The sequence below is a fragment of the Leucopleurus acutus genome, assembly GCF_964270905.1.
Source record: "Leucopleurus acutus genome assembly, chromosome: 3".
NCBI classification, from domain to species: domain Eukaryota; kingdom Metazoa; phylum Chordata; class Mammalia; order Artiodactyla; family Delphinidae; genus Leucopleurus; species Leucopleurus acutus.
In genome coordinates this window covers 8,420,242-8,444,273 of record NC_139145.1, presented here as the reverse complement: position 1 = coordinate 8,444,273, position 24,032 = coordinate 8,420,242, and the positions used below count along the sequence as shown (strand labels likewise).

The window sequence follows — 24,032 nt, the reverse complement described above, 5'->3', positions numbered from 1 at the left end:
GGAAGGTCTTGTTTAGACCAGAAAACACACATTTGTATTGGCTCCTAGCTGAGTGATTCTGAGAGCTCACTGCCTTGATGGAGAGCAGAGAAGAGACATGATTGGTTCATAAGGAAGGATGCTTTGGACTGCAAGTAACAGATAACATGACCCAAATGGCTTAACAAAAGGAGTTTATTTGTCTTACATATGAAAAAGTTCAAGGGTTGGTTCAGCAACCCAACAGTGTCATAAAAGCCCAGATTATTTCTGTCTTTTCACTCTTCCACCCTTAGTATTTCCATGATATCTTCTCTCCAAGCCTCATATTATTATATGATAGCAGCTAAAACTAGGAAGTAATCGGCAAGCCCTTCTTGAATTTGTATTTGTTTTTATCAAGGACAGAATATATGTGCCAGTAGGTGTTTCTTATATCTCAGTGGGTAGAATTGATCCAAATGCCCATCGCAAATGGTTTGGGAGGTTTCTCAACCTCAGAACTACTGATATTTAGGGATGGACAGTTCTTTGCTCTATGTGTGGGGGCTGTCTTGTGTATTGTAGGATATTCAACAGCATCCCTGGCATCTGTCACTTCAGTGTCAGTAGCATCCCCCCTTGCCCCAGTCATGACAACCAAAAATGTCTCTAGACATTGCCAAATGTCCCCAATGGTGGGGATAAATCACCTCCAGTTGAGAATCACTGGGCTGAGACCAATCTCAATGGACCTCTGGACCCAGGTACAGTGCTATCCCAAATATGAAAACCATCAAGGTTCTGTCAACAAGGAACATGTGATGGTGGTGATGGCTGCTGAGTAGACAATCCACAGTGCCTGCCATGATTGGATCAGTCCTGGATTTGGGTATTCCCAGCTAAATGTAGAATCAGAATGAGGAAGCAATGGTGTTGAAAGCATGGGAGAGGATCATTTGACATGGTTGATCACGAGATTTAGCCTGGATAAGAGAGGAGGTAAAGATGATGGTTTGGAAGAAGCTGATGGTTTGAGGGACTAAATGAGTTTAAACTCGTTTAGTTTAAACTCATAGTTTAGAGCAAGTTTAGGAGGAGAGAGAGTAAGAAACTGAAAAAAGGCCTTGAAAAGGGCTTCTTTATTTACAAAAAGTCCAGGGAATATTTGCAATGGTCACGATTTGTGTATCCAGGAACAAGCATGGATTGAACACATCAGTGAAGAGAAGTCCAATTGAATGCACATTTATTGAGAGCACATTATGCAGAACAAACACTTCAGGAAGTAAAGGTTAAGCATTTCCTCTCCAGGAATGACATGTATAATGATTCTTCTTGTCCCCACCTTCATTCTTTATGATGCCAACCAGATCCACATGTATGGCTTTCCATGAGGAGCTGAATGTTCTAGTTTTAGTATTTTCACTTGTCCTGGAAAACATGCCCCCCCCCCAAACAAGACGTTTAGATTAAAGGTAGATGTAAGGATAGAACAAACAAATGAACAAACGAACGAATGACAACGAAACAGAAAGAAACAGCAGGAGTGGGTTAAAGCCAGAAAACTCCATCCAGCAGGCATTGATGGCATGATATCCTAGCATTTTGGAATCCTAGGAAAGGTGTGACCTTCTTTAGCTTACAGTGAGAGGACTTCTCAAAAATCCAGGTTGAAGAATTCTTTTTTTGAAAAAAAGTTTGGATATAGTATCCTACTCTAGAATTTCAGCCCCCTGGATGCTGGTTTTTGTCCATAAAGAAAGGCTAGACGCTAAGCTCCTTGAAGGCAGGTACTGTGTTGGTCTTATTGCTTTTTGTACGTCCACTGCCTACCACAGTGTCTTACACATTGTAGAACTCAACAAATACTCTCTTTGCCCCCTGCAAGCTCCAGCTTGGTTTAGATGCCTCAGGCCCCCCAGAGGAACAAATATCTTGTACAACAGCCCATGAGGATAGGAATTCCTGACTCAGTCATAAGAGTCACTGTATGCAGGAAGTCCAAAGCTATGCCTTCCTTCCTGGTAGTTATGGTTCATTCACAGAATTTCCCACCCAGTCAAGCATATGACTTTTCCCATAAACAGTATACCCTGGTTATACAGCTGACCTTCCAATGTTATCAAATGTCTGGGGAACAGAGCTAGAAAGTTAACCCAAGATCAAATTTGTCTGTAAAGGACAGAGGGTTTTGTTAGCTTTTTACTCATACTCTGTGCATAAAAAATAAAAGCTTCAGAAATTCTTTTAATTAAAGCAAATATATTTCTTAAATGCAGCTACATATAAAATATATTATAAATATATATCATATATAAATATATAATATATAATTCCCTTTCAAAAGATATACTCATTCAAGTTCCACAATGTTAAACAATAATAGTAATAGTAATAATAATAATAAAGCTTTCTTATTCATTGTGGGAAACCAGTAGCTGGAGTGCTGGCAGCTTTATTATTTTGGATTGTCTGGGAAACGTTTCAAAGGTCACAGCCAATGGTTAGCACCTACCACAATTTTACTCTTATTGAGAATGATTAAGCTTAATATATATTTAAAAATTTTCCAATCAGCTGACGTGACTGTCCTAAAACTTTTGTCCTAAAAATGGTTCCATTTTCCTCTTGGTTCTTTTGGAAAGATTTAGAATGAATTCCCTTTCCCTCCCTCCAGTATGGAATAGATGTTTCTTCAGTGACCTCAATATTTCCACGGCTGAAGAAAATCCCATATTTTCTCAAGAAATGTAGAAGACAATGTATCAGAAATTTCTCAGTTTTTTTTAGCTTAAAAACAACATATTCTAAGACTCTGGCTAGCAGATGTGGTAGGCATGTACATGGAAGGCATAAAACCAAATGAGATTGGGAGGATTTTTATGGATTTTGAGCTTTGGAGCCCATCTGGCTCATCTAGTGACATGGTTTCTTACAAGTATATTCTCCCATTTTTCTAAAAGAGCAATTAGGGAACAACTGTGGAGAGAAGTCTCAGATAGTACTGGGAGCTTATTCCTTGGTGCATTGGTCCTAAGTTAGCTCAATGGAAGAACAGACGAAAATCCAGCAACCAAGTTCCAGAGAGGTTCCCTTTCTAACAGGACCATTTCCTCTCCCAGGAAGGTCCCATTATCACATGCACTCCTGCTCTATAGGTATGTGGAGCATCTGGGGTGGGGTTCCTCTCCTGGATCCTTTCTGTGGTATCCACTAACTCCATGGGGCTCAAGTCCACCTCTCTTTAGACAGTGAGAGCTCAGGGGATGATGACCACTCTGCTATGTCTATGATTGTAAGTCTCCCGCTAAAGGATTCTACATTAGATGGTAGTGGTGCTGTACCCATACTTTAAATGACAGGAATATATAGAACAGCCAGCTTAAGCACTGTTAGCGGGCAAGGAAGAGTCACTGAGAAACAGTATGATGGGAATGAGGAATGCAAACCAGGTCATCAGGAAAAGAACTCTTCTCCATACCCTGCAAGAAAGGGAGTTTGTACTAAGACATGGAGAGGAAGTTCGGGGTGTCAAGGGGTAAAACATTAGAATAAGTCACAAGTCTTCTTACCTCACTGGGTTTTGAGTCAGGACCAAACCTGCTGGAAAGTGTATGAGTCTCAGGCTCAGATTTAGATTTGATGATTTCACCAAACCACTTTCGGACCTGGAACATCAAAGGAAAGGCTAGGATTGTTTTTGTTAACAATGGAGAAGAGAAAAGTCAGTGAGTTAGAAAGACGAGAGAGACATTATGAAAAACTTTTCCTACAAAATGTGATATATGCATACAATGGAATGTTATTTATTCCTTAAAAAGGAATAAAATTCTGACACATGCTATAACATGGGTGAACCTTGAAGACATTACACTGAGTGAAATATATGAGCCAGACACAAAAGGACAAATATTGTATGATTCCACATGAATGAGATCCTTATAATAGTCAAATTAATTGAGACAAAGTAGAATACTGGTTACCAGGGGCTTGGCAGGGGAGAATGGGGCATTATTGCCTAAGGGGTACAGTTTGGGATGATCAAAAAGTTCTAGGGGCTTCCCTGGTGGCGCTGTGGTTGAGAGTCCGCCTGCCGATGCAGGGGACACGGGTTCGTGCCCCGGTCTGGGAAGATCCCACATGCCGCGGAGCGGCTGGGCCCGTGAGCCATGGCCGCTGAGCCTGTGCGTCCGGAGCCTGTGCTCCGCAACGGGAGAGGCCACAACAGTGAGAGGCCTGTGTACCGCAAAAAAAAAAAAGAAAAAAGTTCTAGAATGGATGGTGGTGATTGTTGCATGACAATGTGAATGTATTTAATGCCACTGATCTGTACACTTAAGCATGGTTAAAATGATAAATTTTGTTATATATACTTTAATCACAATAATTTTTTCATTTGTTATAGAAACTCAACAAAATATGCATATGCAAAGGAAGAAAATAGAAGTCACACATAGTTCCTCAATCTAGCGAAAAATCACTGATCATGTTTTGGTGGTATCCTTCCATGTGTCTTGGTTTGGGGTCCCCCAGAGGCAGACCTTGAGACAAGGGTTCTAGTGCAAAGAGTTCTTTCGAGGGGTGATCCCAGGAAACACCAGTAAATGAGTGGGGAAGTGAGATTGAGAAGGGAAGGCAGCTAGTAAAGGATGCATAATCCTTTCCATTGTGGACATCTGGGGTTCAGTGCCACTCGGGGGCTCTGGAGACAACAGAGGACACACCTCAGAGTCATCCCACCTCAGGGACAAGGGAGCTGGGGCATCTATCTACCAGCTCCCATCAGTCATTGGTTGATGGCTGCTCTCAAGGGCCATTACTCTCTGGCACCACCAGCTTGCCCTGTGTATAAAGCAGGCATGTCCTGTGGGCAGTAAGAAGCCCACAGGCACAGAGTCACAGGTGTTTACAATAAGCAACCCTGGGCATGTAGAATATAATGCCAAAGTGATATGAGAGAGTCATCAACAACATTTGCTACACCAAGGTTTCCAACTTTGGCACTACTGACATTTTGAGTTGGATCATCCTTTGTAGTGGGGACTATCTTATGCACCATAGGATGTTTAGCAATAACTGGCCTCTACCAACTAATTGTCAGTAGTACCTTTTCCCCTAGTTGTGACAATCAAAAGTGTCCCCAGACATTGATAAATGTCCCCCCTGGGAGTGGCAAAATTGCTTGAGAATAAGTGGTGTTTTTCCATATACACCATTACCCACACGTGAATAACTAGATAACATAGCATAAGAAATGAATATTTATATATGTTATATAAACAAAATAGAACCCTTCTGGAGCAATGTTTTGAAACTTACTCTTTCACTAATATATTTTTAAAAATTTAAAAATTATTTATTTTATTGATGTATATTTGGTTTACAATGTTGTGTTAGTTTCTGGTGTATAGCAAAGTGATTCATTTAAACATACATATGTATATATTCTTTTACATATTTTTTTCATTATGGTTTATTACAAGATATTGAATATAGTTCCCTGTGCTATACAGTAGGTCCTCGTTTTTAATCTATTTTATATATGATAATTTGTGTCTGCTAATCCCAAACTCCTAACTTATCCCTCCCTGCCCATCCTTTCCCTTTTTGGTAAAAATGTTTGTTTTCTATGTCTGTGAGTCTGTTTCAGTTTTGTAAATAAGTTCATTTGTATCATATTTTAGATTCCACATATATTCACTAATATATTTTGAATATCCTTCCGGTCATAAAATATTCTTGTGCCCAGACAAAAATTAACATTTGAATGGTCTATGCCTATGCTATCCTTTGTTCTCTAGGGAGTGGCTGCTCTGTCGGCTCAGTTTCTTCCTCTCTCTTATCCTCAGAGGAGCTGTTCTTCCCTTCCTAGTTTGGTTCTTTGGGCGTGTAGATGCAGAGTGAGGAAAAGAGGGAGAGAGAGAGAGAGAGAGAGAGAGAGAGAAGAGGAAGAGGAGGAGAAGGAGGGAGGAGGAAGAGGAAAAGGAAGAGGAAGAAGTATATCAGTCAGGACATGTTTTGCTGCAGTAATAAACGACCTCAAACTCTTAGCGGCCGAGCTCAACAAAGCTCAGCTGGACTATGTGTCTTCTTCGTGGTATTTGAGAAGTACAAATAAAGAACTTGGGTGATTTTGTATTTCTTCTGGCTGCTGGAATATCTTTATTTGGCCATTGCACCTCCTGGCCTGGATCATGTAGATCCAAGTTTCATTGGGGTTTCAGTCTTTTACATTATATTTAATAGTTGCATAGTATCCTGTTCTATAGATGAGTATAACTTAACTAAATCTAAGTAGAAGTATGTCAACGTGGTTCAGTAGTATACAGCACGGTAGCATCTTGCCTGGGGTTCATTTCTAGAGCCAGCATGCAGTTCATATTACCCCTGAGCACCCCTTAGTAAGGAACCATCTTAGAGATTTATCTCAACAAGCCCACAGCAGCCAGTATTTCCCAAGTGTCAGACGCACACTGTTTCTTTTGTTCAGCTGCAGACACATGAATTGGCTTGTGTTTAGTAGCCATATTGAATACAAAATATATATCTTGAAAAACTGGAGGCTCACACTGTGAGATGCCTCAGGCACTGAGATGAACTGGGGGAAGAGTACAAATAAGTCTTTTGCATTGTGCTCACTCAAGTGCATACATCCACTGAGAAGAGTTGCTTACAGTTTTCTTTGGCTGTACATGTGGATGGATGGGTAGATGAATAGAAGGGTAGGTATATGGACAGATATGTGATTAAGCAAACATAGCACAACGTTACCTACAGAATCTAGGTGATCGGTATGTGCATGTTCACTACATAATTCTTTCAACTTTTTCGTATATTTGAAAATGTTCATGATCAAATGTTAGAAAAACTATATTATTATGTAATTTCATTATAGAGCTATTAAAACATTAGTAGAGAGGATATACATCACATGGAAATGTGTTTACGAATTCATGTTAAGTGGTGTGGTAGATTGCTTTATTGATCTCAGTTATTCACTCTTCTGTAGTAGCATTACACCCTGTCTTAGCTTCGTGGTGAATGGAGTGTTTTTCTCCAATTGACTTTGGGCTTGGACATGGGATCTTATTTGGCCAATGAAATATTGGTGGAGGTGATGCAAACAGAATCACCTTGAAATGGCCTTGCTCAGTAGAGCTTGCCTTCTTGTGATTTTGCCATTGTTATAAGAAGAACTTATGTTAGGGAGATGCTCCCCTTTCTCCCAAGCCTCAGGGTCACAAAGAAAGACCTGAACATGATCTTCATCCTGGAGCCAGGTCAAGCTGAGCCCAGCCAAGATCAGCTGAACCCCAGTCAACCTGCAGACTCCAGAATGAGAAAAGTAAATATTTGTGTTTAAGCCACTGAGATTTTTGAGGTTGTTTGTTACATGGCAATAGATGACTATTACGCATGGGATAGTTGAAGAAAAACATGGTATTTCCTTGATGCAGCAATTATTTACTTTCTGAAAGCCATTAATAAATTAATATTTCTTACAATCAATAGCATCTCACAGTAGAGAACATATAGGGAGTGTTTACACACTACTCACAAGTGCCTATGAAAATTTAGAGAACGTGGATTTGAATGTTTATTAAACTACGTATCTCCAAATGTTTCTTAACTTTAAAACAATAAAGAAAGAGGTCACAGTTTACCTGCTGGCTGAGGAGGCAGTAGACCAAGAAAATGAAGAAACCCTGAAGGCTGTTGATGATGGTGAAGAGGTAGGCCATGACACGGGCAGCTGAGCCCATCTGCAAGACGCCCAGACACCATGTGCATCCCAGGATGAAGAGCTGAGCTGTTGCTTTGAGTGTCAGCATCCTGAGGGAAGTAGTAATCAATAATGTAAAAAAGCTAATGATGGACATGAATACTTCTACAGCATTGTTGTTAACGGTGAAGACTCTGGAGCTAGAATGCCTGGCTTTAAATCCAAGGCAGCACTAACTAACTGTGTGACCTTGGGCAAGTTACTGTCTGGCGTGTTTTTTGTTTTTTGTTTTTTTGTTTTTTTTAAATCACGTGGCTTGGGAGATCTTATTTCCCTGACTAGGGATCGAACCTGGGCCATGGCAGTGAAAGTGCTGAGTCCTAACCACTACACCACCAGGGAATCCCTACTTTTCTGTAACTCAGTTCCCTAATCTTTGTAATACTCCTATTTCATAGGGTTGCTGCAAAGATTAAATGAGACCTTAACATATGTAAAGTATTTAGGACAGTATATAGAACAAAATTAGTACCATACATATGTAAAGCATTCTAAAACTGCAAAGATAAAGCTCTTTATCTCTCTCTATATATATCATTTATAGATGGAGGGGTCAAAATGTGTGCTATTCAGGGGAACTACATTCAATATCTTGTAATAACCTATAATGGAAAAGGATCTGAAAAAGAATATACATATGTATGTGTGTAACTGAATCACTTTTTTGTACACCTGAAACTAACAGAACATTGTAATCAACTATGCTTCAATGAAAAAGGAGTGTTTTTAATAATTACAATGCATCAACAAACATAACCTGGAACCATTCCAGGCAAACTGAGATGTAAGGTCACCCTACTTTTGTATCTATATATTCCTAATTTTAAAATATCATATTACATAAGTGAGAAAAGCTAGTTGAGGAACAATTTATGTAGTGATGCTATTGTATGTAAGCCTGTCTGTTCTACAGAAAATGCACAGAAAAAGTCCTGGGAAAATATCAGACATATCATATCATGCAGTTTGTTACCCCTGGATTCCCTGGGAGGTAAAAGTAGCAGGAAAAGAGGGAGTAAGCAACTTTCACTTTTAACTTTATATATTTTGAAAACTTTTGACAAGTAATGGACAAATAACAAATGTGTTATTGTTGTGATTACAATGAAAACCTCAACAAATTACATGTCAAATTAAGATGGATGCTGAGGTCTTCCCTGGTGGTGCAGTGGTTGAGAGTCCTCCTGCCAATGCAGGGGACATAGGTTTGTGCCCTGGTCCAGGAGGATCCCACATGCCATGGAGCAGCTGGGCCCGTGAGCCACGGCCGCTGAGCCTGCGTGTCCAGAGCCTGTGCTCTGCAACGAGAGAGGTCACAGCAGTGAGAGGCCCGTGTACCACAAAAAAAAAAAAAAAAAAAAGAAAGATGGATGCTGAAAAATAAAAGAAATACTCATAGTTCCCAGTTTTTTGAAATAGTATTATACAAAATATATTTTAACCTAAATCCTCCCTGAACCTATTGCCTCTTGTGCTGTGTGCCCAAAGCTGTATTCTTCCATTCTCCTCTTCTTCCGTTTAGTGTTAGATCACTTCGCTTTTTGAGATTTATCAAGGACACAGGGCTACCCAGTTAGAGACTACATTTCCCAGGCTCCCTTGCAGCTAGGTGTCACCATGTGACCAAGGTCTAGCCAATGGGATATGAGCAAATGTGGAACTTGCAACTTTCATGTCAACTCCTTCCTGCATATGGGATACTGATAAAGACAACATCCTAGGGGATGGTGGGGCAACACAATAGAAAGAACGTGAGTCCCTGGGTCACTCTGTGGAGCCGAGCTTCCCATTAGCCCTGGACTGTTTACCTCTGGCCTGTGGTGTGAGAATGAAATAAACTTCTATTTCACTCCCATTTTTGAGTCACAGAAATTTAGCCTGTACTCTAGTGAATACAGCTTCTCATTAATTGTGATAGTGGAAGATGGTAGTGGTCTTGCTAGTCCTTAGAGCCTGGCTGTGGAGTGTATGTCTGTGTCAATATGTAGGAGGGACCAGTAGGAAGTGAGTAGAGGAAAAGAGGGTTAGAAAATACCACTTGCTTCATCTTACTTTAGATTCTGGATGGTTGACACTTCACTGTTGAGGGAGGAAAGTTTTCTTTTCAAAATCCAAAGAACCAAGATAAAAAATACAAAATTCACCTGCAGGAATGACACAGACCATGTAGAATACAAGTTAAGATGTACTATGTCCACTGTAAATTGTACACAGCTCCTACCTCCCTGAACATGGGTTTGAATTGGTAGCAGGTGGAAAAACCAAATCATACAACCGAGAAAACATATGTCCCTTGTGCTATCTTGCACCCATGTCTGGTGCTTCTTCTTAGGAACATCAGAGCCACATATTCACTCACACAGATAATGGCACAGACGGGGGCGAGGAAAGCCCAGATGAATTTCTGTTTCAGGTCGAGCCAGCAGCTGGGAAAAATGGGAAAAGGGACGCAAAGAGAGATCAGAGAAAGCACATGAAATGGATATGAAATGACACCTTTTCCTCACAGAGAATTTTCCAGTGTCTCCTGAAAATGTCAGCTGACAATGAAGGCTTTACTTGTTCACTACCATGTGTTACTGCTACACTTTACAGGCATAGTCCTGTTGAATTTTCACACTAGTATTCTGAAGGTGGGACCATGGAGGTGACCATTATCCCCATTTCACTAATGAGGGGACTGAGAATTAAGGACTTGAGGTCACAAATTATGGGAGAGATAAAGTTGGGACCTAACTGCAAAATTCTCCCCTTCCAGGGCCCGTGAGCCATGGCCGTTGAGCCTGCGCATCCAGAGCCTGTGCTCCACAACGGGAGAGGCCACAACAGTGAGAGGCCCACATACTGCAAAAAAAAAAAAAAAAAAATTCTCCCCTTCCAGAGCCTCTTACATCATTTTTCCCTGCCTCACTGGGAAAGAGATTAGAGCCCTTATACTCAAGGAGAAAGTAGAGTGCATTTGATGTGAATATCCCAATCATCACTATTAACACTGCCCTCAAATATGTCCATCGCACAGGGTGAGAGTCAAGCTCACTGATCAGGTGTTCCATAAAGATGAGGCCTGGATGCTGCGGAAATGGCCACGATCACAGCCGGGACTCCGTAGCCCACTGGGAACATGAGCTTCTTCATGAACCTGTTGATACTGGAGTGGTTGACCACCGTCAGTTTGCGTGCAGTGAGGAAGAGGTACAGGCCCTCCAGCAGCATCCAGGTGAAGGAGGCCAGGTAGAGATAGTGCAAGGCACCTGCAATGATGGCACATAGCACCTGGGGAAGGAGGAAGGTGTCACCAGGAGGGATTGTCAGGGTGGAGCATGGCCCCAGGGCCTCTCTTTTATACTGACATTGAGTTAAGAACACCTGGTATTAGACCAAGGTCATTGCAGGTAAAGGTGGTTGATAATCAACGGCAGCACTACTCACCTTGGTACATCTCCCCCAACCTCCCTCTGGGACCCAAGGCTATTTTATTAAGGTGTCCAATGCAGCATGGCTCCATGAACTCAGCAAACACTGGAGGCAGGGCAGGGGTATTTTGGGACAGTATAAGTACCTTGATCTCAGTTCTATCGATGGCTGTTAGGAAGAGCAGGTGGGCCAGGAAGAGGCAGAGTGAGAGCTGCAGGTGGAGCGAAGTGCTGGTGCTCTGGATGGCTTTGCACAGCAGGAAGGTGAGGGCTGCCAGGAGGAGGCACAGCAGAGACAGGCTCAGCCCCACATAGGTGATCACAGTCAGTGTGGGATCCTTCTCCTGGGACACATCAGAGAGGACATCACAGTCACCATTTCCTGCTCTGGGATTATACTCCCCCACCCCTTGGAATGTGGCATCCCAACATAGGCAGATCACCTTCATCTCTGCAAGGAGGGGAGGGATGCAGGACTTCCTGTATGCTGTCACCCAGCCTATGTCATCAGTACTCTGACCCCTCGTCTAGGATATGTGTCCAGTCTGACCTTCTCCCACCACCTTTGCTGCTGCCACCCAAATCCTGACCACCATCATCTCTCTACCAGTCCACTCCTGCTGCACCACCATCCATTCTTGACCCAGGAGCCAGAGATTTCTTCTAATAACGTAAGTATGCAGCATCCCTGATTCAAATTCTCTATTGCCTTTCCATTGTAATTTGAATGAAATCCAAACTCCTGACCATAGCATTTGAAGTCTGATGCATTTTCCCTGTGCCCTTTTCTCCAACCTGAACTTTTCCACTTCCCTCTCGTTGACTCTGCTCCAACCACATTTATTTCTGGAACACACCAAGTTTGTTCTCTCTCAGGACCTTTACACATACGTGTATCTCTTTTTGGGATGCTCTTCCCTGAAACCTTTTTTTTTTTTTCATTGAGGTAACATCCAAATAATATAAAACTAACCATTTTACACAGTACAATTTAGTGACTTCTAGTACATTCACAGTGTCGTGCAACCACCACCTCTCTCTAGTTCCAAAACATTTGAATCACCCCAAGATAAAACCTCATGCCCATTAAGAAGTTACCCCCACTTCTCCCCTTCTCCCAGCTCCTAGAAACCATCAATTTGTTCTGTCTCTATGGATTTGCCTATTCTAGACATTTCATATAACTGGAATCCTACAATATGTGGGCCTCTGTGTCTAACTTATTTCACACAGCATGATATTTTTGAGATTCACCCGCATTGTAACCCCACTGACTTAATATTCAGATTTCAGCCTGAATAGTTAATTCTCCTCTAACCATGTTATCTAAAGTAGCACACTTCTGCAATCACTCCAGACACACGCTCTTTAAAAATTTTCCTTATAGCATTTATGGCCACCTAAGCAGGGCCTCCAAAAGGATTAGCTTGAGGAATTCAATGTTTACATCATACTTGTGTGTCGAAGGCCATGAGGACAGCGAAACTGGACAGGTGAGTGGCATTGCATATACTGTGAGTCTTGTTTGCTTGTATCAGGAAACAGCCCTCCGTGGACCAGTGGCCGCCCTCCTTTGTACCTTTCCAGTAGACGCAGAAGACCTTTTTGATACTGGGCTTTATCTGAAAATAGAACAGGCTCATCATGTCCTTCCTTGGGAGGGACTGCTCTCAGAGTGTCAGTCTATGCTGGTGGGGTGCAAAGAGGTGACACCATGGGTTAGGAAAGATCAGGTAATTTCTATTTTAAGTGAAGAGGATGACCACCAGGAACCTGTCCGCGTAGTCCCAACTCTATTGGGATTCCACATAACAGAAAATGAACCCACCTCTCTCTGGGAGCCAGAATTTTACAAGATGTCATTGGCTTCAGGACTTTATCCTCCAACACGGGAGTCAAATAAAAATAGAGTATAAGGCTCACTTAAATTTTTCTCCCAAATACTCTCTAAGCCAAATTTCCCTGATGTCTTCACATCAATTCTGCCCTGACCGCTTACAACACAATAATTGCTCATACAATGACAGGGGTAGTGTAGGGAAGAAACATTACCAGGAGACAATAAAGTTAGTTTTCAATCTCTCTCTTTTTTTTTTTTTTTTGCCCCCAGGATGTCCATAGCAACACTTGATCGGGCCAAGGATGTGAGTTGGATGCTATCCTATTTGGCGGCTGTACCTCCAAGATATCTGGACCATCCCCAGATATCTTGCTCCACTTCCATTGCTCCATGCCATACATCAAAAATTCCATTCCTAGATTTTATGCATCAGATGGAGAAAACCTACCTTTCCTCACCTTCTCCCACTTAATTCTTATTTTCTTAAAAATTAAAAAAAGTTTGATTTATTTTTTCCAGCCTTATGGAGATTTCATTGACATATAACATTGTGTAAGTTTAAGGTGTATGTAATGATTCGATATATGTATATATTGCAAAATGATTATTACAACAAGGTTAGTTAACATCCATCACTTCCCATATTTACAATTTTTATTTGGTGGTGAAAACTTTTAAAAGCTACTCTCTTAGCAACTTTCAAATATACCATACAGTATTGTTAACTAGAGTTAACTAGAGTCACTATTCTCTCCATTACATCCCCAGAACTTATTCATCTTATAACTGGAAGTTTGTAACATTTGATCACGATTACCTCTTTCTCCCACCTTCTGTCGCTGGCAACCACCAATCTGTCCTTTGTTTCCATGAGTTTGTTTTTACAGATTCCACATATATATGAGATCAGTCAGTATTTGTCTTTCTCTGTCTGACTTATTTCACTTGGCCATAAGGTCTTCAAGGTTCATCCATGTTGTCAAAAAAACGGCAAGATTTCTTTCAACTCTTACTTTCTAAACAGTTACTATGTCTGGCTATTAACCCTCCTGCCTTTAAGAGTTTGGGCAGAGAATGGGAAAAGGTAATGAATTATATAAAAGTTTTTCTTCTGATTGAATTATGTAGTCTTAATAATTAATTCCAGGCTTTTGTGCAAGAATAAACACTATGTCTCAGTTCAAATTTCACAGATGTAGGAGGTACCGGCAATTAAAAAAATTCCACGAACTAGAATGATGCTGCCCAAGAGAAATATCATATGAGTCACTTATGTAATTTGAAAATTTCTACTACCACATTAAAAAAGGAAAAGAGGGCTTCCCTGGTGGCGCAGTGGTTGAGAGTCCGCCTGCCGATGCAGGGGACACGGGTTCGTGCCCCGGTCCGGGAAGATCCCACATGCCGCGGAGCGGCTGGGCCCGTGAGCCATGGCCGCTGAGCCTGCGTGTCCGGAGCCTGTGCTCCGCAACGGGAGAGGCCACGACAGTGAGAGGCCCGCGTACCACAAAAAAAAAAAAGGAAAAGAAACAGGTCAAATTAATTTTAATAAAATATTTTATTTAAAGCACTATATTCAAAATAATATCTTTTAATATGTCAATATAAATCAATACATGTAATCAGTGTAAAATTATTGAGATGCTTAACACATTGTTTTTCTTACTAAGTCTTCAAAGTCTGGAAATACTGAATCTAAACCTGGAAATACTAAGTCTTCAAAATCTCAGTTCAGACTCACCATATTTCAAATGCTCAATAACTGTAGTTGGCTCCTGGCTATGATGTTGCACAGTGCAGGTCCAGAATGATTGACTTGGGAGTATTTAAAAATTGTTTGGTCTAACATCCATGAAACCTAAGCAAGTACAAATTGTAGCTTTCACCCACCTGCACGTGCTGAAAACTTAGAGTCACAGGCTGGGAGAGAGATGTGTTCCTTTGGGGTCCAATAGCGGCACTCACTACCTGGGAGTTCAGGTAAACTTGATCTTTCTCATTCACCTCTTCAAAAACTGTTGCATTTATGATGTTTCCAAGAGAAGAGTATGAAATAAAGGCAACTGCGCTGGGACCTGAGGAAACAGAATAATGGAGTCTTAAAAAGTGCCACCATTCCTTCTGTTACCCTTTCCCACTCCATACCTGACAGACTCCCATGATCGCCACCCCTGTGCTCAGCTGTGCCTAGGATGTTTACTTTTCCTCTCCTGCTCTTCCTACCCAAATATTCACAACTTCTCCTCAAAGACCCATCTCCAACCCAGCCTCTGGCTCGGGAAGTCTTCCCTAGATCCTCTGGCAGCTTGATGTGTCTTTCTCCAAATTCGTATTTCAAGTGCAGTCCCTGCCGTGCCAAAGAGAATTCAACTGTCCATTAATTATTTCCTGTGGATTAATCCTATTTTTCCAACAGGCACTAAACGTACTGAGTAACTAATACCGGATACTTCATTTGGAAACCACAGGGCTCCTAGCACAGTGCCAAGCATGTGGTAAATGATGAATTCTTTGAAAACATCTTTATTTTCTAAAAAAGTTTAGCTTATATTTCAAACACTTAGAAAACTATAAAAAAGACATAACAGACATTTACACTCGGATTTAAAATATATTACAGTTTTGTCGTATTGGCTTCAGAATTATGTATTTTTTTAAGAAATAAAATGTTTTAGATATGGCTAAAGATCCCACTATTATTTCATTCTCTTTCTTCCTTCTCGAGAAATAACCACGGACTTGAAGTGGAAGTGTGGCCTTTCCATGAATACATTTGTAATTTTACTACATAAGCATATTTCCATTATAATATACAGTATTGTTTTCTGTGTTTAAAAATTCACATAAATGGTATCCTACTTGGGTATTCTTTTTTTTTTTTTTACTTTTAAAAAAAATTATTTTATTTATTTTATTTTTGGCTGCATTGGGTCTTCGTTGCTGCGCGCGGGCTTTCTCCAGTTGTGGAGAGTGGGGGCTACTCTTCGTTGTGGTGCGCGGGCTTCTCATTGCGGTGGCTTCTCTTGTTGCGGAGCAACTCAAGCTGCAACAACTCTTCCCTGGGTCTTCAGCCTGCTGGCTAGATTTTAGACTTGCTACCCTCCACGATCACAGGAGCTAATTCCTTAAAATCTCTGCCTTTGTCCCTGTCTCTCTCTCCATACACACACACAGCCCCCACTGGTTCTGTTTCTCTGGAGAACCCTGACTGATACACCTACTGATGCTTCCTGGGATCATCTCCCAAATAAAATCATTACAACTGAACTCCTTATACTTGTCCATGGACTGCTTCTGAGTGAACCTAAACTGAGACCCAGGTAGAACAGCCCCTCAACTGCAAAGAAGTCTCTTTCATGCTGAAGGATAGAAAGCCTCTAGTTTAAGATGATTTTTGTTTTTAAGGAAAAGACTCAAATGACACAGTTTTAGGGTAACAGACCCATTAGGGAGGAGCCTATTGTGGACCTTTCCTTACTACTCACACAGTGATATTGCTCTGCGTGTCTTAGGGATTCTGCATGCAGCCACCACATGTACCTTGCGTATTTCCCTGGATGATGTCACTGCAGTGGATATTCATGGAGTTCATTAGGGCGCTCAAGTTGAAGATGACTCCTGTGGAGCAATTGTCTGTAACAACTCGAGTTTCAACAGCTGGTAGGAAAAACAATGGGCAAGCTTACCATTATTATAAGTTTTAAAAATGTGCATAGCTACACAAACAGCTCAAATTTACTGAATGTCTAAGATGTGCCAGGCACTGGACTAAGATCCTTATACATCATCATCTTATAAGAGCATCATATAACGCCATGAGGAACCATTGTTCAGATGAGGAAACTGAAGTTCAGAATTTAAGTACGACTCTAACTCCTGCAACCAAGTTCTTAAATAATATTCTCTAGCATATTGTCTTTGAAGCAACAATTCTGTTTCTCGGAATTTATTCTAGGAGAACAATCATGGATAAGAGGACAGAATTAGCTACAAGAAAGATGTAGCTAATTTCACAACAGCAAAGACGATAATGGTGAAAAATGGGAAGTGACCTAAATGTTTAAGAAGGAACTGATTAAATAAGTTATGGCTTATCTCTTTAATGGGGAACCATGCTTCCAATAAAAATGAAGTCACAGAAAAGCAGGAAATAAGGGAATTCCCTGGCGGTCCAGTGGTTAGGACTCCACGCTTCCACTGCAGGGGGCAGGGGTTTGATCCCTGGTCGGGGGAACTAAGATCGCGCAAGTCACATGGCATGGCCAAAAGAAAAGAAAAAAAAGAGCAGGAAATAAGCTCATGAAAATATTTATCTTAAAAATCAGACAGTCTGAGACTGGTCATGAGTTGGAAATTATTCAATCTGGATGATGAGTGCAGTAGGCTTATTATGTCTCCTTTTTTTATGTTTAAAAAAAGTTAAAAAGAAGCAAGTAACAAAATAGCACTTAAAGAATGATACTATTATAAAGTAGATAGGAATATAAAAAATGATACTATTTAAATAAAACTTTATAATACTAAAGAGTGGAAAGTAGAATAATCAAAGTTATAGCAATTACCAGCCCTAGTTGTAAGTGTATTATATGCAGCATTATTATCTCATTTTATAGATGAAAAGACTGAAGCCCCTGAGGTAAGGGTACTGGTCATCGATTAAACAGTTAGGAACTGGCCAAATCAGGAAAGATGAGAGTTACTCGTAATCTGGTTTAATTTTGAAAGAAATTGTGCAGATTCTGGTTTCCCAGGAAGGTTAGACACTGAATTTTATTTTATTAAAACAATTTTAAAAATTATTATTTTTATAGAGTATAAAGTACTTTATCATGCAAGTTGGTAAAACAAAATGGTTAGTTAGGCATACACAAATACACTGACATCTCTGAGCTGAATAAAAAGCACAGCACACAGCATTTCTGGAGGCCAATATAGTGATATGTATCAAAAGTCTATAAAATGTTTTTTTCCCTTTGACCTAACAATTCCTCTTCTATGAATTTACACACAGATAACTTTTCAATGGTCTTTGTCGCAGGGTTGTTTGGTAACAACCTGCATTTACCAGAATAGGGAAATAAATAAATTATAGTATAAATAAATATATAGTATAAATAAATTATATATACAATGTAACTCTATAAGCCATTGAAGACAGTAACATAGGTAATGATGATGTATATGATTTACATGGAAAGATGTTAGTAATGTAGTGAGTGAGAAAGCAGGTTGTGCAACCGTATGTAAATTGTAACATACACAACAAACATGTGTCTCTTCATCAGACATGTAACTACATGCGTATCAGATTGGAGGATTGGGTTGTGGGCAGATTTGTCTGGTCTCAATTTAGTTTTGTGTACATGTTTTTTCCTAATTTTAAAAAAATTTAATACTTGGCTTTGCTATGATATTTTATTTATTTTTATTTTCAAAAACAAAAATTGTATGTATTTACAGTGTACAGTATGAAGACTTGACACACACCTATACATAGTGAAACGATTACCAAGGTCAAGCTAATTGACATATCATCTCATCACATAGATATATAATGAATATGTATGACTAGTATAGTAAAAGTATTTCTTTATTTGGCTGCGCTGCGTGGCTTGCGGGATCAGGTCCCGGCAGTGAAAGTGCCGAGTCCTAACCACTGGACCACCAAAGAATTCCCTAATAAAAGTATTTTTATTTTAAAAATATGTAGTAAGATGTTCCTTCTGGGATGGTTTAAGTAGCATCCCTGTGACGTGTGCTGTTGAGTTATGTAAGCACTGGTTGAAAAAAAAACAAAAACCTAACTTCAAGCCAGAATCCCAGACTCAGGATTAGAAACCACTGACAATTTTTATTTATTTAAAATTTAAAAAAAATTTTTTAAAATTATTTTTATTAAAAAAAGTTGTTGGCCATGTCAGGTGGCTTGTGGAATATTAGTTCCCAGATCCACCCGGGTCCTGGCAGTGGAAGCACTGAGTACTAACCACTGGACCACCAGGGAATTCCCCCACTGGCAATTTTTAAAAACAGCTCTATGGAGGTGTAATTGATGTACACAAAATTGCATGTATTAGAGTGTACAACTGGATGAGTTTCACTGAGTGTATACAACTGTAAAACCACCACCACAATCAAGGTAGAGAGCATTTCTATCACCCCCAACAATTTCTCCAAATTTTTCTCATGCCCTTTTTTCATCCCTTCACCTTTCCTCTCCTCCCTGTTACTATAGATTAGTTTGCATTTTCTAGAATTTTATATTAATGGACTCATGCAGTACTTATTTACTTTTCTAATTGCTCAATCCAGACCCCAGTTAGTAACCATACCCTGTGTGTATCATGCCTTATTGTCTTCTTACCCACAGTACGGTTTTGGACTTTCTGGAGTTTTTGGTCTGGGGCTTTCAAGGCAGTTTCTAGAACAATTGATTCAATTTTCTGGAGAATAGATGTGAATGTGGTTGTGTTTTTCGTCTCTTCCGTTCCCCATACAGTCTCATTGGTGAGAAGTGACTCGATATTCTCAACAACCTGTTGCAACTTTGAAGAGAGAAAGAATTAAAAAAAATCCAATCTGACAGAGGGTCAGAAGAAAACACAAGAAAGCAGGTGCTGGAGCCAGACAACTAGTTTAACTCTTGACCCCACCATTCACCTGCTGAGCAACCTTGGGAAAGTCACTCAATCGCTCTGTGCCTCAGGTACCCTGTTTAGAATGAGGACAGAACTAAGACCCCATAGAGTTTTGGGGAAGATTAAATAAGTGAAGAGATGCTATGTTTTTAGAACAATGTCTGTGCCTGGTAAACACCATATAAGTGTTAGTTATTATGAACATCTTTTACCAACAAGGAAGTGGTAAGGTTTCTAGAAATAGACCAGTGGTTCTTAACTGGGGGTGATTTTGATCCCCAGGGGATCAAGTTAGTGACAATTTAGTACATTCATGATGTTGTGGAATCATCACCTCTATGTAGTTCTAAAACATTTCCATCATCCCCAGATAAAACCCATTAAAGAGTTACTCCCCATTCTCCCTTCCCCAAGCCTCTGGAAAGCACGAATCTGCTTTCTGTTTCCATGGACTTGCCTATTCTGGACATTTCATATAAATGGAATCATACACGATGTGATCTTTTGTGTCTGACTTCTTTCACTAAACATAATGTTTTTAAGGTCATCCATGTCGTAGTGGGAATCAGAACTTCAATTTTTTATGGCTGAATAATATTCCACTGTATGGATATACCACATTTTATTCATCCATTCATCTGTTGATGGTCATTGGGGCCATTTCTGCCTTTTGGCTATTGTGAATAGTGCTGCTAAGAACATAGGTGTGCAAGTATCTATTTGGGTCCCTGCTTTCTTCCTTCTTCTTTTTTTCTTCTTTTTCTTTATTTTATTGAAGTATAGTTGATTTACCATGTGTTAATTTCTCCTGTACAACAAAGTGATTTAGTTTTATATACATTCTTTTTCATATTCTTTTCCATTATGGTTTATCACAGGATACTGAATATAGTTCTGTGTGCTATAAAGTAGGACCTTGTTGTTTATCCATTCTACAATATATATAATAGTCTGCATCTGCTAATCCCAAACTCACTTTCCGTACCTCCCTTACTGCCTTCCCCCCTCCTTGGCAATCAAAAATCTGTTCTCTATGTCTATGAGTCTGTTTCTGTTTTGTAAATAAGTTCATTTGTGTCATACTTTAGATTCTACATGCAAGTGATATATGGTATTTGTCTTTCTCTGTCTGACTGACTTCACTTAGTATGATAACCTCTAGGTCCATGCATGTTGCTGCAAATGGCATTATTTCATTCTTTTTATGACTGAGTAGTATTCCATTGTATATATATACCACATCTTCTTCATTCATCTGTCAATGGACATTTAGGTTGTTTCCATGTCTTGGCTATTGTGAATAGTGCTGCTATGAAATAAGGATGTATGTATCTTTTGGAAATATACTTTTGTCCGGGTATAGGTTTGGGTCCCTGCTTTCAGTTCTCTTGGGTATATTCCTAGGAGTGGAATTGCCATGTCACCTGGTAATTCTATGTTTAATTTTTTGAGGAACGTGGCAATGACATTTTATAAAGAAATGCTCCTGTTGATAACATGATTATTTGTTCATTACTTCAATGAACAGTTGCTGAACTCCCAATGTGGGCTTGGTCTGATTCCTGCCCTCAAGAAGCTCACTGTCTAGAGGGTGACAGCACACCATGTAAATATTATCAGTCTGACGGAGATAATGATGGATAACATAGATGGAACATGTATTCTGGGTCAGGCACTGTGCTAAATACTACACATATATTATCTCATCTAAACTGCTCATCTATCCAAGGGTGCCATTACCACCCCTGTCTTACAGATGAGTAAATTGATCTTGAAGAGCGTGATGGTTAATTTTATGTTTCAGCTTAACTGGGTAATGGGTTACACAGATATTGGTCAAGCATCATTCTGGGTGTGTCTGTGAGGGTGTTTCTGGATGAACTTAACATCTGAATGGATAGATGAAGTAAAGCAGATTGTCCTTCCCGTTGTGGCTGGGGATCATCCAGTCAGTTGGAGGCCTGACTAGAATAAGAACTCTGAGGAAGGGATTTTCCTCCTGCCTGCCTGACAGTTCCAGCCTTGAGCTGGGACATTGTTTTCTTCCTTCAAACTCGAACTGAAACATCGGCTCTTCCTGGGTCTCAGACCTCTGGATTCAAACTGGAACTACACAATCAACTCTTCTGGGTCTTCAGCTTGTCAACTGCAGATTTTGGGGCCTGTCAGCCAATTCCTTATAACAAATCTCTTTATATCTTTTCCCCTATTGGTTCTGTTTCTCTGGATCACTTGCCATTGTGGTGCTGGGATTCAAACCTCTTTCTACACTTCTAAACCCCACATCCCCTACTGTAAGAACATAGTGGGGGGATATTAACTAAGATGGAGGAGTTTAGGGAGGCCATCCAGGGGGACACGACACCTGAATTGAGTCTTTTTTAAATTAATTAATTAATTAATTATTTATTGGCTGCGTTGGGTCTTCATTGCTGCGCGTGGGCTTTCCCTAGTTGTGGCGAGCGGGGGCTACTCTTTGTTGCGGTGCGCGTGCTTCTCATTGTGGTGGCTCCTCTGGTTGCAGAGCATGGGCTCTAGGTGTGCGGGCTTCAGTAGTTGTGGCATGCAGGCTCTAGAGCACAGGCTCAGTAGATGTGGTGCACGGACTTAGTTGCCTCGAGGCGTGTGGGATCTTAGTTCCCAGACCAGGGAACTAAGCTCATAGGCTCATAGGCTCTAGAGTGCAGGCTCAGTAGTTGTGGCGCACGGACTTAGTTGCTCTGCAGCATGTGGGATCTTCCCGGACCAGGGCTCGAACCTGTGTCCCCTGCATTGGCAGGTGGATTCTTAACCACTGCACCACCAGGGAAGTCCCCTGAATTGAGTCTTGAGTAAGGAAGAATGGGAGGAACCAGCCAGGTGAGGAACTGGGAAAAGGAGTTTCAGGTTGAGAGAACAGCATGTACTTGGAGGCCTGGAGCTTGGGAGGGCAAGGCATGAACAGTTTCTCTGGAGTAGAGCAGGGTGAGGGTGGGGAGTAGGGCAAATAAGGGACAAGTCCATTCTGCTAGACTATAGATTCTCAGAGACATGGATCGTTCTTTTTGTTAAAATTCAGAGTCAGTTTACAGACACTAAATGATTACTACCTATCAGGCATCTTTTTGGTTTCTCTCTCTTAATTGTCCTACAATATCCATTTCCCCCTCTTACTTTTAATAATTGAATGAATTCCTCAAATTTTATCTGGGCCATGCTACCCAACCACAGACCATATTGTCCCAGCCTCCCTTGCAGCTAGGTTTGGCTATGATATATGCGACTTCTGGGTTGTCACCTTAAGACATGTCTCTAGGGACTTCCCTTGTGGCGCAGTGGTTAAGACTCTGCCTGCCAATGCAGAGGACATGGGTCCGAGCCCTTGTCCAGGAAGATCCCACATGCTGCAGAGCCACTAAGCCCATGCGCCACAACTACTGAGCCTGCGCTCTAGAGCCCGTGAGCCACAACTACTGAGCCTGCACTCTAGAGCCTATGAGCCACAACTACTGAGCCCGTGTGTCTAGAGTCCATGCTCTGCAACAAAAGAAGCCACTGCAATAAGAAGGCTGCGCACCACAACCAAGAGCAGCCCCTGCTCTCCACAACTAGAGAAAGCCTGTGCACAACAATGAAGACCCAATGCATCCAAAAAAAAAAAAGAAAGAAAAAAGACATGTCTCCAAGGAAGTTATCCTGACATTATTAGCATATCATGTAGTGAGTAGATGAGGAGACAGGCCCTCTCTCTACTCTCCCCTCTTCACCTTATACTCCCGAGAACTTGCCCTGAGCACCCTCTTCCCTCTGTCCACCAGTACAAATGCAGCATTGCAGCAACCCAGCTTTGGCTATGCAGTTGAGGACAAGATGCCAGGGGATGATGGAGTAACAGTATGGAAAGACCATGGGCACACTTAATGGACTCATGGAGCAGAATCCCTTCACCAGCCTGGATTCCTTGCCTCTGGACTGATAAGTCAGAAAATAATAAAAATCTATCTTTTTAAAGCCATTGGATATTTGGGCCTCTTTGTTACAACAGCTCAGCATATCCTAATACAGTCTTGCTTAGTCTGTCTTTCTTGGTTTGGGATAGATCTTCTCTTTAGGGGGCAGACACACACATACCTATATATACATACACATACACCCTTATTTACATACATGCTGTATCTATCTATCTCTATAGTGAGATATGTAGCAATAAACATAGTGATGTACATGTATATATCATAGTTATACATAATACATATTAGATAACATTATAATAATATAATTAACACATATTATAATTAACATATATCAAAATATGTTGTCATAATATATATCATATATTTTATATTATCATATATATGGTATATGACATATAGCACACATATAATATATAGTATTCACCTCCATTTGCTAGCTTTGAG

The 24,032-nt window shown here is 40.6% G+C and overlaps 1 protein-coding gene across 1 annotated transcript in view; it reads right to left on the bottom strand.

The window, feature by feature from the left end:
• Nucleotides 1-1,300: 1,300 nt before the first annotated feature.
• ADGRE3 (adhesion G protein-coupled receptor E3) overlaps nucleotides 1,301-24,032 on the bottom strand; it is a 41,322-nt gene continuing 18,590 nt past the window's right edge. Inside the window, exons 4-13 of the mRNA XM_082836936.1 lie at nucleotides 16,538-16,654; nucleotides 14,888-15,072; nucleotides 12,612-12,779; nucleotides 11,304-11,501; nucleotides 10,782-11,017; nucleotides 10,104-10,170; nucleotides 9,797-9,888; nucleotides 7,619-7,794; nucleotides 3,534-3,649; nucleotides 1,301-1,392 (exon numbers count right to left, since the gene is read on the bottom strand). Coding sequence (XP_082693062.1) covers nucleotides 1,384-1,392; nucleotides 3,534-3,649; nucleotides 7,619-7,794; nucleotides 9,797-9,888; nucleotides 10,104-10,170; nucleotides 10,782-11,017; nucleotides 11,304-11,501; nucleotides 12,612-12,779; nucleotides 14,888-15,072; nucleotides 16,538-16,654 — 1,364 coding nt within the window. The 3' untranslated portion in view covers nucleotides 1,301-1,383. The remainder of the gene's footprint in view (nucleotides 1,393-3,533; nucleotides 3,650-7,618; nucleotides 7,795-9,796; nucleotides 9,889-10,103; nucleotides 10,171-10,781; nucleotides 11,018-11,303; nucleotides 11,502-12,611; nucleotides 12,780-14,887; nucleotides 15,073-16,537; nucleotides 16,655-24,032) is intronic.